Source organism: Podarcis filfolensis (genome assembly GCF_964270895.1).
Source record: "Podarcis filfolensis genome assembly, chromosome: Z".
NCBI classification, from domain to species: Eukaryota; Metazoa; Chordata; class Lepidosauria; order Squamata; family Lacertidae; genus Podarcis; species Podarcis filfolensis.
This window is the reverse complement of record NC_139617.1, coordinates 9,071,969-9,092,122: the sequence shown is the minus strand read 5'-3', so window position 1 is coordinate 9,092,122 and position 20,154 is coordinate 9,071,969. Positions and strand designations below refer to the sequence as shown.

Sequence of the window (20,154 nt, the reverse complement as noted above, 5' to 3'; positions counted from 1 at the left end):
TTCTTCCAGTGTTAAATCAAAGGTCTTCCCTATGACTTCTGAAGAATGAAATAACATAGAACAACTGTTTTGATATGATTCAAAGCTTCAGTTTCCAATATAAGGATACTTCCAAGAACATCTAAGTGTACCTCCTTGCTGCTTGTCATTCCATTGTCCCAAACACATACACAGATCAGAAGAAACCAGAATATAAGCAAACATGTATGCCATATTATCTATTCCACATTATTAAGAGTGTGTTCGAACAGGACGGAATGACAAGCAGCAAGCAGAAATCTTTGTCTATGGAAAGGAGTACAGGAGCCAATTACTGAAAAAAGAAAAATCACATAAGACTCACTGTAAAAGAAAAGCATTCATTCTCCCAAACAGTATGCTGAGTACATATTAGGAACTTGACAACATGGCTATGCTGAAAGAAGTTTTCTCACTTGAAGGAAGCCTATTCTGGTGGACAGGGCTTAATACAGGCATGCACCAAGGATCCTCACCCAGTGTGTCATAAGAGCCAATGTATAGAAAGTAATCAGGAAAACTACAGAACTGAAGGTAAGATATTACTTTGCAAACATGCTGGCTAGCAAGTGATGATTCAACAGCAACCGTTTCATTTTTTGCATTTACTTTTGAGTCCACAATTAATTTATGCTATATGCTTATGTTTTATTAAAAAGGTTCATAATACATCAATTCCATAGATAAGGGAAGGAAAGAGAAATTTCAACACAATATACTACAAAATTTGCAATTCAGATGAACCAGCAGCATGTTGCCCAACATTAGATTCCTCCTCCTTTAAAAAGGATACATCTTATTTAGAGACTCCCTTAAGACCCTGTCACTATTCTACATCCTTACGTTTTAAAATATTCCTAGTGATTTATAGTAACACAAGTAGGAGGTTCTCATTTGTAAACATTTTCAATCCCAGGATTTATCTCTTAGGTTAGGATTTAAAAACAGAGTAAAAACTTTGGAAGCATAATGATAAAATATTATCAGGAAAGTTGTGGAAGTTAATTTCACCTTAAGGAAAAATTTGTCCTTAAGCAGCACTTCACATTAGCTACTGAAACAGGTACAATTCCCAGCTGCACACTGCTGCATTTCAGCTGTGCTTGTGTGCTGAATCCTGTGTAGCAGGTTCCAGTGAAATCAAGAAGTGATTTTGGACCAGTGCTGCCACCAGTCTAATCAATAAAAGTGGCAATTTGTTCAAAAGATTTGTGCATTTGTCCATGATTACACATGCATTCGAAGCTATACTAAGAAACTCATTTATCGACAAAGACACAGGTTGAGGAAGAAGAGCAATGGCTATCTGGCAACATTATGGAAAAGGTGACAGTATGAAATGTTAAAGATATTTAAAAGTATCAGTTGTGAGAGGGCAACACAAATCAGGTACATTTATTAAAACAAACAGTGGGGGTGTTATCCACTCAAGTTTTAGTCTGAGCAGACCCACTGAAATTAACGGGTCTAAGTTAATCATGTCCACTAAATTCAATGGCCCTACTCCAAGTAGAGCTAACAAACAGATACATTCTTGGGTCTCAACAAACAATGCACAAACATTTTTAGGACTGCCTAACGCTATTACTGAAATCTATGGTAACGCTGTCAGTGGTAATTCTACCACAGTTCTTGGAAATTAGGCAAAACATTCCATTGTTGAGGAAAAGCATTTCTTGGAAGGGGATAACTGAATTGAGAGTCAAGATTAGGGTAGACTCTATACTTTGTGGGGAAAGGTATCCTACATTAAAAGCCACCATTCAAAAATGTGCTAACAGGTGGCCTGAAGTTACAAGCTCCTGGACAGGACTCAATGCATCCTTCCTTCTCCATCAAAAAGTATACGGAGCCACTTTTTCAAGCACCTGGTGTTCTGTTTAACCATGAAGTGTAGCCAGCATACTGTCAATCAAGGCTCCTGAAGTTGACCCCCCCCCCAATCTAAAAGACACAGGAATAAAATCTATTTAAAAGAACTTCAACTATTTTTGATCCAAACTCTGTTGGTGAAGCTCTGAAATTCTTCATGTTCAACTTTACGAATTATCTAGATGTTCATTTCAAAGCAGTTCTAGGCAGGTTACTAAGCAAGCAAATGTTTCCCAGGAGCTCTCTGCAGACAGATTGTGAAAATTGATTCCAGGGTTGTCCTGTTGAGGCTCCCTTCTAGTCTTCCCAACTCTGCCAGGTCTTGAGGCTCATGAAGTCAGAGCTGTAATTTAAAAACTAAAAATGCTACTGGAATGGGGGAATGATGCAACCCCATCTTGTCCCATTTCAAACACCGACTATTAGACTTTACACTCTGGGGCTTCGCTCCACCTGGAAACATCCTCTCCTTGCCTGCCACGCTGCAGCGGCGACTTTTAGTCCTGCTTCCCTTCCCGCCATTGCCGTGAGCCTTCGTTCCATGCCACGTAGACAAAAAGAGCGAGCACGACGTGAACAGCTACCACAGCAACTATTGCGGCATAAAAATAGCTGTCTCTGCTTGACATTCCAAAGGAACCTAAAAGAACAAGGAGGGTGGGAGAGAGAAGAAGCATTAAAACTTACAGGAAGCCTGTAAAAAAATCAGCCAATGCCTTCATATTTTCTAGTGACCAAATTATTTAAATGATAAAAAGATTGTATGATTAGGGCAGAAGTGGCTAAAGTAAAACTATGTCTTCCTTTTAAGGCCCTCGGCTTCTATAAAACTCTTCCAGTGTCATAAATATGTCCTTGATTTGAGGGTTTTCTATGGTTCACAAGACAGCTGCAACCTAGAGAAGATTATCAGTGCTTGAGTCTTGAATCCTATCCTCATTTACAAGACAGTAAGCCTAATGAAACTTGCTTCTGAGTAGACATGCAAAGACTGTGCTGCAAGAATGTTTTTAGTTATGATAAGCTTCACTTATGAAGAAAGCAACACACAGAGAGGTAAGTCATGTATATTGACAGTCTTCCGTGCCAACATATGCAAACATAATGGACTTCTTTACTCCATGCCAGCCTTCACCAACTTGGAGCCCCCTAGTGTTCTAGACTACAACTCCCATTGGCTGATGCAAATTGCAATCCAAACCATCTGGAGGGCACCAGGTTGGTGAAGACTCTGTCACACACCACCTCAGTTATATTCAATACCTTTTTCTGCCCATTAATAGCAGTGAACAGAAGCTCTGAAGTTAAGTTATGCACATTTTAAAATTATTATTACTGGGAAGGGACAGAGGGTACAACTTAGCAGCCCTACCAACACATACACAAATATATCAGCCACGCCCTTATTTTCAGTGTTTATGCTCCGAACATTCAAGATGGGTTACAATAAATTTTAAAAAAATGAACACAAGTTTTTGACACCAGCAAGATCACAGGCCAAGTGCCTGTGGGCTGCTGCTAAGTGGCAGGGCACCTCAGCAGTGGGTACCAGCCGTGGGAAAAAGCAGCCCCCGATAATTCGTGTGCCAAGGAACAACAGTCTGCCAATGGCACTACGCCAGCCAGGCAGAGAGGGAATCTCCTTGGGTGAAGTTATGCATGTTTTGTTAAAATGTTTTTGCTTGCAGTTAAATTGTTTTTAGTACACATTGGGAGTATTTGCACTGAAGGTGTGGGATATAAATAATATAAAGAAAGAAATGTAGAGAACAGATTTTGCAGTGCTGTTTGGAAAACGTACATAAAAAGGAGAGACCACATATATTCCAAGAAAACAGATGTTACATTTCTGGGTACATTTTCGTGAGTATGTTTTTCCATTTCCAGAGTCTAAACCAGAGGATGACTCAGAGGATGGAGAAAATTTGTAAGCTGCTTCTGTTCAGCTATGTAATGACAACTGCCCTTTCATCCAATAAATTGTATTTGGAAATTTCCAAATCTCACTTTAGTAATTTAGGAGGAGCTCTGCTTGTGCCAATTTTCTAACTGAAAGGGTAGGATAACTTCTGGTTTCTACGAGGAGCACTGCTCTATCTCCAACACAACTTATTCCCCTGTGGAGCACTGGAACATTGTTGAGGATCATAGAATCATAGAATTTTAGAGTTGGAAGAGACCCTGAGGGTCATCTAGTCCAAATCCCTGCAATGCAATGCAGGAATCTTTGGAGCTTGAACACACAATCCCAAGATTAAGAGTCTCAGGTTCTATCGACTGAGCTATAAGAAGCCACTTAGGGATTTTTCAGCCCACAGTCCCAATTGTAATGCACTGTGCTAGATGCTTTTAATTGCATTTTTACTGTAATATCATAAAAATACAATATAAGAAATGAAAGAAGCAATAAAAACACAATGAAAAATCAATATGAATATTTAATGCATTGGATGTCCTGTCTTCCAACTTCAGCCCCAAATCCATAGACAAGTCACAAACAATTTTATGGGAGACACTGCCATAAATTGTTTTCAAAACAAGTTTTACGAAGAATTTGGTTTCTACATTGCACAATCAATTTAGAATGGCACAGAAAAGCCTCCTCCTTCAGTGTTTTGATACTTTAACATCTTGACAAATGTGTCAACAAAATATTCAGTGCTCGTTGCTATTATTCAAATCCTGAGAATATAAAACCCAAAGAAATACTGCTTACCATATACCAATATGTAATTTTAAAAAATAATCCAAATAACTGATTTACTTTTAAGATAAAAAGAAGCAAAGATAACAAAAAGAAGCAGGTAGTAATAAAGAAAATTACCTTCAAATACGTATACCTTTGATGAGAAATATAGCCCAATGGGTAACATAATCATTAAAGTAGTGAAGAACAGGAGCGTTCTTAGGGTCGAAGCTAATGAAGTTTCATTTCTGCAAGAAACAAATCACAGTGTGAGAAACTTGAGCAGGGCCAGGCCCGACATATGGAACGTCCAATGTCCATTTAACCTGGCATTTGTAGGATGGATGAGGTGCAAGGAAGACAGTTAAGAAAGGAAGGAGGCAAAACAGTGTTTGCTGAAAAAGCATGTTAGGAGTGTAACAAATGATAAGTGAAAATGAATAACTAAGCAGGCTCATACTGCAGTAATCAGAATGCTAAGAAGAAGGTAATAATACAATGTCTTGGTACTGTGCCATGAGGCATCTCTTCATCCCACCACACCCTGGGTGGACAGGGGATCCTGCTGCAGTAGTAATGAAGATGTTTTTGCTTTAGAGTTAGGACTCTATCTGTAGTCGTCGCACCCAGAAACAGACTAGGCAGCACCGGATCCGCTGGATCCTTAGCTGGCCCCACTGCCCTCACATGATGGTAACGGGCCCAATCCAGGCTTCTTTGCTGTACCAGCCCTGCTGCTGCTGTAGTGAAGGGGCATTTTCCTGTTTCTGCTGTCATGACCAACATGAATAGCAGGGCTTCACAGTGCAGCCCTGCAGGGCCTGCCACTGCAAGTCAGGGTTTAGGATTGTAGCCTACTTTTAGTTGTTCTGAAATCAACCAATAAATGATGGATTTACTTGTGGAATTACACACACTTCTCAGAACTGCTGAACAAGTCTACTACTGGTAATTAATATTGCCTATGGGAAACAATTAAGGCTATTGTTTTTGACAGACACTACGAAGATGCGCCAATAAGTATGCCATATTGTTCAATTTAATGACTATTGATAGGAATTTAAAAATTCTCAAAGTCTACAAACAAGATAACATTTACTCTAATGCTAATACTAAAGTTTTCTATCGAGTGAAAGTTGCATTCCTGGCAAGTATTACAACCAGAATTAACAAGCAATCAAATACCTCTCAATGGATTAACAAGTGATCAAACAGCTCCCTCTGGATACCAGCTGCATACATATTGAGGAAGGAAAATATGTACCGTATTTTTCGCTCTATAGGACGCACTTTTTCCCCTCCAAAAATGAAGGGGAAATGTGTGTGCATCCTATGGAGCGAATGCAGGCTTTCGCTGAAGCCTGGAGAGCGAGAGGGGTCGGTGCGGGAGTTCCCGCCGGGCTCAATCCTATGGAGCGAATGCAGGCTTTCGCTGAAGCCTGGAGAGCGAGAGGGGTCGGTGCGGGAGTTCCCGCCGGGCTCAGAAGGCTTGCGGATAGCAGCAAGCTCAGGGAGCGAAGGCGAGGTTGCACGCAACCTTGCCGCCGCTCCCGGACCTTCTGGGGGCTGGGGTCGGGGGAAGCTCGGGCTTCCCCCGCCCCAGCCCCAGGACTAAAGAAGAAGCCAAGACAGCCAGCGGGGTGGATAATTTCCCCCCTTTATTTCCCGCGCCCCCCCTAAACTAGGTGCACCCTATAGTCTGGTGCGCCCTATAGAGTGAAAAATACGGTAATTTAAACATAGATCACCTGCATTTTAAAGGGCATGTTTTCACAGAAGCAAGTGCTATTTCAGATGCTGCTGTGAGAATGAATCTCACAACCAATTTAACACAACTGCACAACTGGTGACCCAGCACAGAGATCCACGTGTGCAGAAAAATACCAGCACCTATCTTTTCCACACAGGAATCTCCATTCAATTTGATAGAGGAGCCAACCTGCATGCGCAGATGAGTATGGGTTGTATCCAGTGCTGGTCCTGCTCAGAGTTAAACCCACTGAAATGAATGAACATGACTAACTTAGGTCCATTAATTTCAGTAACTCTATACTGAGTATAACTTAGTTGTGTACAACCCTATGTGGCATTTTACACTAAGCATCTTTATTTTAGGCATGATAGATTTACAGGCATACTGGAGTAACTGGGCTTGCTTCCAAATTTGCTGGATGAGGCAAATGGCTGGGAATTGTGTGCATCCAACTTTTCACTTTAGTCTTTAAAGACCTAAATAGCTTAGGACCCAAATATATGAAAGTTTCCTTACCTACATACCCTCTCAGCTATTAAGAACAGCAAAGGGAGCCCTCTTGGTACTTCCCCCACTTTTTGAAATGTGGGGAATGGCAGCCTAGGAGAGGATTTTCTCCGCAGCAGCCCCTAAACTGTGGAATGCTGTTCCCACTCTGGCACCTTTCATCATACACTGAAGATGCATTTCTTTACTCTGGCCTCTTGACCAGAGTGATGTTGTTGTTGTATTTATTTACTTATATTCTGCCTTTTTCCCTAACAGGGACTCCAAGTGGCTTATAGATAAAATAAGAACAGCTTTTGTGACAGTTTTGTGACATTCTGACACAAAAGGGCCAAGTTCTATAGAAGTCTTTGTTAACCAAAAAAAGATGAAAAATATAAAATAAAGATACTGTTTTAATAAGATTTTGCTTCAGCATTGAAATGCCTATGATGCAACACTGCAACCTAGTGGAAACTGGAAATTTCTTAGCTGCTACTGTGAATCACAAATGCAAGCACATTTTAGTAGTACTTTAAGCTCCATAAGCAAATACAGCATTTGGCTTGTTATGTTAGATTTTACATTCAATCTGATACACCAATCACAGCTTATTTTTATGTGGGCTTCCACTAGTCAATGCTTGCTTTGTTGAGTTAGTTGTTTATACCAAAATAAAGTGACCTGGCCAAGTCTAAATGTCAAAAACAGGTCCTTTTAGATAATGTAAACTGGCTTATACTGGTCACCTCCTGCTTACATACAGAGGTACTCTGGGCTGACTTGTCTGAACAGCATTTGCTCCTTGAGATCTAAGTAATGAGCCAGAATGGTGTGGTCAGAGCTTCAGACTTTGGCTGGAAAGAACTGGATTCAAACATCAACTCAGCTGCAAACCTTACTGGGTGACCTTGCCCAATATATCCATAAGATATACTGTTTAAAGAGCTATAGACTGCCACCATGAATAAGAGGTAATATGAATTCCAGTCATGATCAGTTGTCAAGGTTAAAACTGACAAGAAATTTTGTTTTGTCATAAACTACATGTGACAACAGGAACACTTGTTTTTGTTTTAAATAACTGAATTTTAATTTCAGTAATGAACATATTTAAAAGATAACTTTGAAAAAGGCCTTCTGGTTTTTTGATTATCATATCCAACCCCCCACCAGGACAATTTTCAATCCAACCCTCTTTCTCCTCCTCATGCTTTCCAGAGGCCTGCATGATCAAACTGAAGTACAACACACACACCCTGCCAAAACCAAACCACATGCTAGCCCAAAATGAAGACAATACCCTATCCCACTGTTCCACCGCCCCTACTGTGGTATTCAGCAGCATACTGCCTCCAATTCTCCAGGATGTTCATTTATTTATTAAATCCATCATCTCAGCTTTCCACTAAATGGGCGTTCCGTACAGCCAATCATCAGGTAGCTGCTGATAAAGACGTTTCCTCCAGGTTTGCCTAAATCACCCTTTAAATCCATCATAGCTAGTGACTATCCCCACTTATGCCTATGGGCTGCACCAAAAAGCTAGCATGGTAAGTCAAATAGCTCAGTTGGTAGGGCATGAGACTCTTAATCTCAGGGCTGTTGGTTTGAACCCCACATTGGGCAAAGATTCCTGCATTGCAAGGGGTTGCACAAGATGACCCTCCCAACTCTTATGAGAGAACATTCCACTCCATCCCTCTCCCCTTGACAGGAAGTCTCTGCAGCAATCCCTGACACCTCTAGGTAGGGCTGAGGAGGCCCCACACCTGAAACCCCAAAGAGCTGTTGCCAGCCAGTGTAGAAACCAAGCCTTCAGGTATTTGAATGAACACCCTGCTGCCAGTAGAGATTCAGCGGGCGCCTTCTTGCACCAATCTCTGCTACTCCACCAGGCAATCAAAGAGAGCTTCCCCTACCCAGCCTCTAATAACGGCCTTTTGGGTGTTCTTTTTAAAAAGAAAATCCTTCCCACCCACCCATGCCTTTAACTTTTTATTGCAAATAAATCGATAACACTGAGCCACATAGAACAGTGGCCTGGCTCGGTATTAAGGCAGCTTCTTATGTCCCTGTTTCGCTTCCTCATTTTGACGTGCAGGAAAATCCCAAACACCCCCCCCCCATATCAGTCACTGGAAAGACACGCACGTCCTCCCCCCCCCCCCGCCGTCAAAGCAAGCGAAGGCCACAATCCTACATTCACTTACCTGGTAGTAAACCTCGTTGAAGCCAACGGGGCTTACCTCTGAGTAGGCATACCCAGCACTTTCCCCCTCCATTCCCACCCGCTTCCTCCCCCTCTCCATTTTATGTTATTTGTTTTAATTTATAACCTGGGATCGGGAGGCGAGAGCGCGTTCAGGGCGGCCTTGTCGTAGCGCTCCATGACAGGGACGGTATGAGCCTTTTTACCCCCTGCCTCTCCGGCAGCGGCGAAGGGAACAGGAGAAGCTGCGCGCGCAGAGAGCATCCTGGTCAGCTGATGCCTTCCCTTCCCATCCTCCACCGCGGCCGCCGGTCACGTGACGACGGGAAAAAAAAGGCTCGCCGGCGTCGCTGAGCAGAAGGGAGGAGAGCGAGAGAGGTGCCTAGACTGTCTCTCACGGTTTCGGGAAATGTCTAGACCGTCTCCCAGAGCGCCCTCTTGTGAGCACCAGAGGTAGAGGTAGACATGATAAATGAAAAGCCTGCGGATTCTCCGGATGTGAATAGGGCTGTGAGGGACTGGGGGCGGCAAGCGAATGTAACCGGTTTTAGTCCTACTCGGAGTAGACCCGCCTAAAGAATCCTTATTATCGGGGTGGGGGTCCTTTAATATCGGGGTGGAGGGGGTGGGGTGGGCTAGTCTAGGCTGCGTGCGCACGCGGTTCGAAGCACAGCCTCTTCCTCAAAGTATTATGGGAAATGTTGTTTTCCCCTCATATTTCAAAATGCGCTTCTTTCCCTCAAAGGATTCTGGGAAATGTAGTTTGTCCCTCACAGAATTCGCAACAGCACTTAATGCACTAAAGTGCCCAGAATCCTTGTGTGTGTGTGTGTTCGTTTCAATTGTGCTTTTGAGATACAGCGGTGTACACAGCTTTAGTTGGTAATAACCCAATATTTTATATGTTTTATTATTTTTAATTAATTTTTAATTACTTTGTGGCCAGTGTAGCCTGTTTCATACAGGTTCATCTGCAGCTATCATTTGTACTTAAAAAACCCCCAGCAGCAGTACAAATTCACTGGGAAAATATTAATACACTATATCTTAAATAGCGAGAGAGAGAAAAAGCTGTGTCAAGAATGACCGATTGATTGATACATATAAAGATTTATATACAGAACTGCTTTAAAACAATCTCATTAGTGGATGATATGAAATGGTATAAGATGCCTTTTTAAAACAGTAATAAAAACAGATTTTAAAATGGTAGATATAACAGACTGACCAAAATGTAGTTGAAAACAGTGTATTAAAAAATTAGATGTCTGAGCAGGCTTGCCACTTTTCAACCTGGGGTTCCCAGAGCAGGTAACAATTAAAATCAAGCTCTTAAAACATCCAATTAGCAGCAACAATTATTACTAAAACAGTGGGTGTTGGGAAGAGTTAGAAGTTAACACTGCATAAAATCAAAGCCATAAGATTAAAAAGTAATCACAACAACTATTATTTATTTAGGACATTTATGTCTTGCATTTCTTCCAAGAAACTCATAAAGTAGCATATATTGTTCCCTAGCCCCTTTTATCCTTATAGCAACCCTGTGATGTAGGCTGACAGCTAATTACTGGCCTAATATCACATTGCCTATGTTTGTGCAACACTCTACTATGCAATACGATGTAATAAGCATTAATAGAACACTCTGTGGTGGCTTTTAACAATATCAGCCTTGCATATAACTGTCAGGCTGTATCTCTTTTCATAGCCTTTTGGCTCCCATGTTTACAACCTCTCTGTGTGTGTGTGTGTGTGTGTGTGTGTGCGCGCGTGTGTGTGTGTGTGTGTAACACACCTAGGTTTGCCAGAACTGAATTTTCCAGGTTTGTCTGGCCACTCCCAGGTGGCAGGAGGAGAGCTTGTATATCCTGGTAGGTGAGAGCGCCTTACATTTTAATTATATTATTATTAAGAAGACTGTGCAAGCTTCAACCCGGCAAGAGCCAGCTGCAAATTATTGCACAGACCCTCAGAGGGGGGTTGCAGTGGTGTCTGCCTACAGAGGGATGTGGTGCTTGTGCTGAAATGATCCCCTAAAACCATTTAGTGGTGCACCCCCCCATGGTATCTGTAGAGATGAAGGTTGGTCTATATTTTTTAATATTAAACAAGCACATGAATACAACCCTGCTGAGGTGCACCCACCATTGTGGAACCTCAGGAGATTATGGTGATGCACCTCCAGGGTTGCCGTTGGTTGCAGACTACCTGTGACATCATAATTGTACATGGCAACTGAGTGGATATAAAGGTGGGCATTTTTCTCTTCTCCAACAGAACACAGCAGAAACGGTTGTAAGATTCAGGGTTGCCCAGTCTTCTTCCACTTGGATAAGGTGAACTGGCAGGTGGATGGAGGCAGTCATCTGGTTATGGGATGCTGTGGAGCAATAATAAGGCTGAGCAGGTGGATGGAGGCAAAGATCTGGTTGCAGGATGTTGTGGAGCAATAATAAGGCAAGTTCACTTGCTGAGCAGGATCACGTCTTGAAGGCATCTGATAATCCATGGTCATAAGCTTGTTGATGTCTAATGATGGACCTAGCAGATGTTAGTGGGTGGAAGCTGGTAAAGTCAGCATTCAGAAACAGGTACGTAGATGCCTCAAGGCTGAAGCAGGCTGATGTTTGTGAATGTCAGTTGGTTGGCATTTAGCTTTGGAAGCCAATCAACAAAAACAGGTGGATATTGAAGTTGGGGCATGATTGTGAATGAATGGAGAACAAAAGATGAGCACTGGCGGTGGAACGAGGAGGAGTGCACCGCCCCCTGCACCATTGGGGAGGGGGGTGCCATTGCAGCCGCCCCCCCGGACACATGCCGGGCACCCCCCCCACTGTGCCGGGCGTCATGCCCCCAGGATGCACGCCATGCCCCTGGGATGCATACCACCCTCCCAGTGCTGGAGCATGCAGTTTGCCACTGAAGATGAGTGAAGGTGTCTGTTGTTCTTATATATTTACAGTGGTACCTTGGGTTACAGACGCTTCAGGTTACAGACTGTTAAATGTTCGGAAAAAGTCAGAAGCCCGAGGCAGTATAAGTTCCTTAACTATGTTTATTCAACATTTGTCAGTGACAACAGCTTGTCAGTGACAAGAACCGAACTGACTGGACAATACAATAATAATAACGAGCATGAACTGACCGTTGACAGTTGACAGTTGAAAGTGCATGCACTTGCCATTAGAACGCTCGTCTACCAATGCTTATACGATTGGTTAGAACGTGCCTTGTTACCTGGACTGTTTCAAGAAGTGGCAGAGAGACATTTCTAGATTTGTCTGGCAGGGCAAGAAGCCTAGAATAAAATTTAAAATATTAACTGATGCAAAGGAAAGAGGTGGATTTGCCCTGCCAGACCTTAAACTTTACTATGAATCAGCAGCATTTTGCTGGTTGAAAGAATGGCTGCTTCTTGAGAACACAGACATTTTGGATTTAGAAGGTTTTAATAATGTTTTTGGGTGGCATGCATATTTGTGGTATGACAAGGTTAAAGCACATAAAGCATTTAAAAACCATATTGTCAGAAGAGCACTGTTCAATGTCTGGACAAGATATAAAGACTTACTTGAAAATAAAACCCCAAGGTGGTTATCACCGATGGAAGCGAAGGCTCAGAAAAAGCTCAATATGGAGGCCAAATGGCCAAAATATTGGGAGATTTTGGAACAGGAGGGTGACAAACTGAAACTGCAGTTTTGAGAAACTAAAAGATAAAGTGCGAGATTGGCTTCATTATTATCAAATAAGGGAGGCTTATAACTTGGACAAAAAAATTGGCTTCCAGGTGGAAAAATCAAAATTGGAAACAGAACTGTTAGATCCCAAAACTAAGACATTATCAAGAATGTATAACTTGCTGTTGAAATGGAATACTCAGGATGAAACGGTTAAATCTGCTATGATAAAATGGGCACAAGATGTTGGACATAACATAATGTTTGCTGACTGGGAACAGTTGTGGACCACAGGTATGAAATTCACGGCATGTAATGCCTTAAGAGAGAATATTATGAAAATGATATACAGGTGGTACATGACTCCAGTCAAGCTTGCAAAAATATATCATTTGCCTGATAGTAAGTGCTGGAAATGTAAAGAAAATGAAGGTACATTCTTTCACCTTTGGTGGACGTGCCCAAGGATTAAGGCTTTCTGGGAGATGATCTATAATGAAATGAAAAAGGTATTTAAATATACCTTCCTGAAGAAACCAGAGGCCTTTCTCCTGGGCATGGTCAGCCAATTGGTGCCAAAGAAGGACAGAACTTTCTTTATGTATGCAACAACAGCAGCAAGAATTCTCATCGCAAAGTATTGGAAGACACAAGATCTACCCACCTTGGAAGGATGGCAGATGAAAGTGATAGACTATATGGAATTGGCGGAAATGACTGGCAGAATCCGAGACCAGGGAGAAGAGTTGGTGGAAGAAGATTGGAAGAAGTTTAAAGACTATTTGCAGAAACATTGTAAAATTAATGAATGCTAAAATGATGTTGGATTGAAATGAAGTGGCTTTAGCAATAAGGTTAAAAAGAATATGTAAAAATGGACTGATAATTAGATGAAAATATAAAGTTATAATATGTTAAGATATAGAATTAAGATAAAAACAAAGAGGGAAAGGATTTGCTGAATTAACTATGTGAATTGGAATACAAAAAAGGGAGGTGTGAGGAGGTCAGGAAACAAGTAATTGAAATATAAGATACGAAAAGATTGATCTGTTTTTAATTGTTTTTTATTTTTTCATGTATTTTGTATTTTTTCTTTTTCTTTTTCTTTTCTTATTCTGTAATTTTCCTTTGTCTGTAAAATTTCAATAAATATCTTTTTTTTTAAAAAAAAGAACATGCCTTGTTACATAAAAGCATAGTCATCAAGGTGTGCTGGCCTTTTTCTCTCCCGCTGGGACCGTCGCAGTTCCTGTGTCCAAGTGGGTGACTCAGGAGGTTCCTCCGGTACCCGCGGTCTGAGTGGGGCGGTCAGCTAGGCCAGCTCCGAAGGGGTCACTGCTGATGGAGCCTCTGAGGATTTCAGCCTGAAGTCGCTCTGCTGGGGTAACTCAGTCACCGGCAACCCATCCGGTTCCCACCCTGGCCTGGGCACAGAATCTCCCGAAGTACCCATTTCTCTGTTCTCTGGTTCTGCTTGAAGTTCCGTGTTCGGAGGTGCCCTGACTCTGATCTGGTCAAGGTGTCTCTTCCAAACCAGTCCCCCCTCCAACCCTACCTCGTAGGAAACCAGACCTGTACAGTGAGCAATGATACCAGAGACCCAACCCTGTCCAGGCCCGTAGTTTCGGACATAACACAGTGTCCTCCAGGGAGAACCCTCTTGGAGCCCCCTGCACCACAGTGGATGGCCGTTGCTCAAAAGCCCGATCAAGGTGCATACGATCAGGGAGGGTAATGAGCCTCCTCCCCATAAGCAACTCCACTGGCCAGTCACTGCGCTTGGGGTGATGTGTTGGGCCAGTAAGAACTCCGCTAACCGGAGAGTCCAGTCTCCATGCACTTTGCGCCTAAGCGCATCTTTGGTAGTACAGACCATGCGTTCAGCTTGGCCGTTAGTGGCCGGGTGAAAAGGAGTGGAACAAATGTGGCAGATTCCATTCTTGGTTACAAATTCTTTGAATTCCACCAAAGTAAAAGTGGTCCCATTATCGCTCACCAGTGTGTCTGGCAAGCCGTGTGCCGCAAATAGCTTCCTGAGCTATTTGTCACTCTAGTGGACATGGTTGAGGTTGGCACCACCTGGAGCCACTTGGACTGAGAGTCAACCACCATTAGGAAGTGTTGGCACTTTCCCTGGGGAAATCTGATTAAACCCTGAAATACCTAAGCCTAACGGCCCAAACCATGCTAGGCCTAGAAGGCTAGTGAATGGGCCTGATGATGGGGCCTGATGATGAATGGGCCTGATGATGAGGTTCAAATTCTTGGCGTACTTCTTAGATTGGACCTTGAAGGTGCCCATCCCCTTTAGCTGGATTCTTTCTCTCTGGAGGTCCCGCAGCACTACGGAGGCCCGGCGGAGAGGAGGACCGCCGTTAGGGCAAAGCTCTTTCAGAGTCTTAGCAGATATTATGGAGTAGGATGAGCCGGTATCCAACTCCATAGTACATGGGGTTCCCTCTGTCTTGAGTTTTCTCCACAGCTGGCACAGGTCACTCGAGGTGCGTCAGATGATTGCTGGTTCAACGATGCTCTCGTAGCTTGGGAGTGGTGGTGTTGGTCGGATTGGTCTGAAGCTCAGTGGACATTCTCATTGTAGGAATCTACGGATGACGACTGGTCTCACTGGATGCGGTGAGTTCTCTTTTCGGTACGTGGGCTGTGGGCCGCCTCGTGGGCATTATCCTTCTCAAAGGCAGTGGCCATATTCATTGCTTCCATCATCGTGATGTTGTCTTTTGCCAGCATCTTGTGGCGGAGACGGCTGTCTCGCACACCACTGATGAACCTTTTGAGAAGTTGTTCCTCGATGTCAGCGAATTGGCAATACATCGCAATCGCCTGGAGCACTGTGATGTATTCACTCGCTGACTCTTGCACTTGTTGCTTTCTGTGCGCAAAGTTGTAGCAGCAGTGGTTCTTAGTTGGCTGAAGCGCGAGGTGTCTTGTCATAGCCTGTGTCAGCTCATCGAAAGTGCATGCCTCTATGTCCCTGAGTGCCATCAGACCTTCCAGTAGAGCGATGGCGGAACTTCCCAGCACCGTCAGTAGCACATGCACCTTGTCTGCCTCCCTAGTGAAGCTTTGTAGTCAGATGTAGCTCCTTATTCGGTGGAGCCACTGCGGCCACTCTGCAGGATGGCTCATATCAAAGTCCGGTGGCAGCCGACTATGACTGGTGGCCATCTTCGGACAGGAGCAGTCACTTGTGTGATTGTGGGTGGTTGCGAAGACGCGGCAGGTGCGGTCTTGTTTTTGGGACTATTTGCTGAGTCCAGCGTTGCGGTGAGTTCACGCTTATTGTGAGGCGGCAGGCAACGGTGCTGCGGTGTGGTCTTGGGCCTTTGGCAGCCAGCGGGAGCTCATCTATCCCATCCTAGTTGCCAGTGTTAAATGTTCAGAAAAAGTCAGAAGTCCAAGGCAGTATAAGTTCCTCAACTACGTTTATTCAACATTTGTCAGTGACAACAGCTTACTCATAGGAAAACAAGAACTGAACTAACTGGACAACACAATAACAATAACGAGCATGAACTGACCATTGACAGTTGACAGTTGAAAGTGCATGCACTTACTTGCCATTAGAATGTTTGTCTACCAACGCTTATACGATTGGTTAGAACGCGCCTTGTAACATAAAATGTGTTAAACCCAATACATAACACAGACGCTTCAGCTTACAGAGTCCGCTAACCCAGAAATAGTACCTCGGGTTAAGAACTTTGCTTCAGGATGAGAACAGAAATCGGGCGGTGGTGGCTCAGTGGCAGTGGCAGTGGGAGGCCCCATTAGCCAAAGTGGTACCTCAGGTTAAGAACACTTTCAGGTTAAGAACGGACCTCCAGAACGAATTAAGTTCTTAACCCGAGGTACCACTGTGTACCCTGCCGTTTTCACTGAAAGGACTCAAGGAAGCTTACGGACAAAAATGAGAACCACTGAAAACTCAGAAACAACCAACCATTAAAGACATTGATAGAATAACAAATGTATACATATCTAAAAGGTAAAGGTGAAGGACCCATAGATGATTATATCCAGTCGAATTTGACTATGGGGTATGGCACTCAGGCTGAGGGAGCTGTCCACAGACAGCTTTCCGGATCATGTGGCCGGCATGACTAAACCACTTCTGGCACAACGGGACACCGCGACGAGTGCCAGAGTGCACGGAAATGCCATTTGCCTTCCCGCAGTGGTGGTATGTATTTATCTACTTGCACAGGTGTGCTTTCGAACTGCTAAGTTAGCATATAGTATACATATCTAAAATCTATTAAAAACATACAAATAATTACAATAAGAATAGCCACAGTACAAGATGTTCTTCATGGCAGTCAGCTGGTGTGTGCTTGCGGGTGTCAAGGGTACGTTTCGAATGTGATCAAAATGGGCTCCAGTGGAGGGAGCCATGAGTGCTAATAGGCACCTGGTGTGAAGTGAGAGGAGCGCATAAAGAGCAAGAGCTGTGCTGCCTCTGCCGCCCACAGCAACTCCTGCATGGCCTTTTGTTTTTATCAACTGAGCTGGAGGAAGCAAGCGGAAAGATTGATCAGGGGAGACCAGAATGCTGAGAGACCATGGAAACTGAAGTCTGGACTGGAGGAGGTATTGATTATTTATTTTCATTTGGAGTGGAGTGGAGTGGGGATGAGGTGAATCATTTAAGGGAGAAAACAGGAGAGGTGTGGGCTGCCTCTGAGGCAGAAGAAAATAAAACTTTGGGTTGGGAAGTTCTGGCATAAGTTTTTGTGAGGAGGGTATAGTTAGTCAGGTCAGAAGGAAATTAAATGCATAAGGTACTGACTGCCAATTGCATCATTAGCACCAGCTGTTCACAAGCACCGTTCATGGCAAGCATAGGCTCTATAAGTGGCTCAGAAGGAATGATCCCCTCACTTCAGCTGGATCTGGGTAGATCCATTTTTGCTATGGATCTTAATTTCCAGGCTGTGACATATTTGCTCATTTGTATTTGATTTTGTGTTTCTTATTGGAATGACATGCTATCAGAGACTGTGATTAATACTTAATATAATCATGCTTAATGGCATCACTGGGGCCTGACTCTCGTTCTCAGGTTTGGGCCATGAAATCTCAGGGTCTGGGATGTTCCTGACCTGGCAACCCGAAATGCACCCATCGTCCCAATGTGAGTGATATAATAGTTATGCACACAGCGAACCTATACCTCAAGCACGCTTACTGGTTAGAAAGGTTGTAGTCCTATGTCTTCTCAGAAATAAGTTGCATTTAATTCAGAGGGGCTTACTATGTGGTAAGTGGGGTGATGATTGCAACCTAAGACCCGTTAAACTCAATGAGATTTCTCGGCAAAAATGCTTAGAATATGCAATGAATTCAGAAGTCACTGTATTGAAGGGGGTGACTCCCAAGTAAATGTGCACAGGATTGCAGCCTAACACTGGAAGCCCCATTGTACAGAATGTAACTTACTTCTGTGTGGATGGCTATATGATTCTCCTGCAAGTCTATTAAGGTGCTCTTTTAGGCTTCAGTCCTAAACCACTTCCTCTGGAGTAAGCTCTCATTGAACTCAATGGGGTTTACTTCTGAATAAACATTTTTTAGGACTGCATTTATTATTTGTACCCTGCGCATCTGGCTGGGTCTCCCCAGCCACTCTGGGTGGGTTCCAACAAAGATTAAAAATACATTAAAATGTCACACATTAAAAACTTCCCTGAACAGGGCTGCCTTCAGATGTCTTCTAAATGTCAGGTAGTTGTTTATCTCTTTGACATCTGATGGAAGGGCGTTCCACAGGGCGGACACCACTAAATAATTGTGTGCATGTGTTTTAATAGAGCAATTAATGTACAGGTAAGTATATTAGAGGAAGTAAGGAAAATGTTAGGCAGAGAATGAGAGATGGTGGGTTTGGAATGTTGGTCGTGAATGTTGTTTGGATTGGAGTTTAAAAAGCAAGTCTGACTACTGATGGCAAGACAGTGGAGGCTCAGTTTAGTTGAGTTTGGAGTCAGTTGAGCTGGAGTTGAGTTTGGGAGTGGGTGGTTTATAGCTTGAGAGTTGGTGGTGGATGGGGAGCAAAGTTATTTTATCTAAAATAGGGTTAGTAGTGTATTAGCCATTTTGTATAAACAACAAGGTAATAAGATAAACTGAAAACATATGCTTTACATCAGTGTTCCCCAAAGTGGGCCATACTGTCCCCAGGAGTGCGGGAACGATTCAGGGGGGCGGTAGTATCCTCAGGTGCAATCAGGAGGCGTTGAATAAAAATAAGGGGGCTATGGAAGTATAAAGAAAGAAGAGAAGAGAAATTAGAAAAAAACATGTTTCATCTGTTGTGTAATGACACTTACTGCCAGGTCGGGCATCTGTTGTGGAATGGTGACAACACCTCCCATGGATCTAGCGGTCATGCTGGGGTGTGTGTGTGTTTCCCAGCCTAGGGTGAACTCTTTTTGGCTTCACTCAAGCCCAGGAATTGGATTGCAGTTTGCCTGCCTATTTGGCCAGTGGGTGGTGGGCTGCGGTGCCAGCCCTGCCCCTGGGGTGGATCAGACTGAACCAGCAGACTTCGCTCCTGTCCACCCCATGGATTCTTCTAGCTTCAGGGTGTCTTATTTACAACAACATCTTTCTTTACTATGTGTAGGACATAGATAGAAATATAGTTACCTAAAGGAAGCGCAAATTTGTTGCCGCATCTTTTTATTAGTTTGCTTAAAGAAGGTAGATTTCCAAGAGGGTGCTGAAGTTTGTTTTCTAAAAAGGGGGCAGTAGGCCAAATAAGTTTGTGAACCTCTGCTTTACACCAAGTAATTATAAAACCCTTTCAATTATTGATGTTTAACAAATGACTGTGTTATACCACATGTCTCATATTTGGCTATGCTGTGAGTGGAATATTAAGATAAATAGAATCTGTGGTGGCAGCAGGAATAAAGGGAGGCTATAGAAATATCCGTTGAAACCCAGATCAGAACTGTACATTTTGTTAAGAGTGGGAAGACTATACAGGGGAGCTGGGTGCAGTGCCAGAGCACCACATACGCTGGCAGAGGCTTCCATAGACCCTAGCAGGTTTTACATATGTATAGCTGGGAGGGGGGGTGTTAACAGTGAGGCCAAAAGGTCATGAGATGCAAGAGGTACAGACTGTGACATTTCTCTGCAAATGTTTGTGACATTTTAACAGGCATGCCTGCCAGCAGGGATTGTCTTCTATTTTGGTTTTGTGCTGCGTGCCAAGTGCCTTTAGAAATAATAATTCATTTGTAATTAGGATTAGAGTGCAATATTATACAGTAATTATATTTCATAAGAATGTGACCTTTTTGCAAAGCCCCTTGCCAGAAGACAGCAAGTAAGTGGCATAGATAAGTATATGTGTCAAGTGGGTTGCTTTGTTCCTGAAAGAATTGCAACCAGTCCACATGTGGTTCAAGTA

The 20,154-nt window shown here is 43.2% G+C and overlaps 1 protein-coding gene and 1 long non-coding RNA gene across 3 annotated transcripts in view; one reads left to right on the top strand and one right to left on the bottom strand.

Moving 5' to 3' along the window:
* Positions 1-645: 645 nt before the first annotated feature.
* VMA21 (vacuolar ATPase assembly factor VMA21) lies at positions 646-9,340 on the bottom strand. Its single transcript, XM_083595765.1, has 3 exons — positions 9,155-9,340; positions 4,715-4,824; positions 646-2,530 (listed from the first exon to the last, which is right to left on the bottom strand). Exons 1-3 carry the CDS (start codon positions 9,289-9,291, stop codon positions 2,388-2,390), a joined length of 390 nt encoding a protein of 129 aa, XP_083451891.1. The 5' UTR covers positions 9,292-9,340; the 3' UTR covers positions 646-2,387.
* A 25-nt stretch (positions 9,341-9,365) lies between these two features.
* The window catches only part of LOC310754185, a 123,105-nt gene continuing 112,316 nt past the window's right edge, over positions 9,366-20,154 (top strand). The window contains exons 1-2 of one of the 2 annotated variants that reach the window (XR_014543667.1): positions 9,366-9,480; positions 10,830-10,901. This is a non-coding gene — a long non-coding RNA (uncharacterized lncRNA). Of the gene's footprint in view, positions 9,487-10,829; positions 10,902-20,154 lie in introns of both variants that reach the window. The other variant, XR_014543668.1, reaches the window with a different exon arrangement.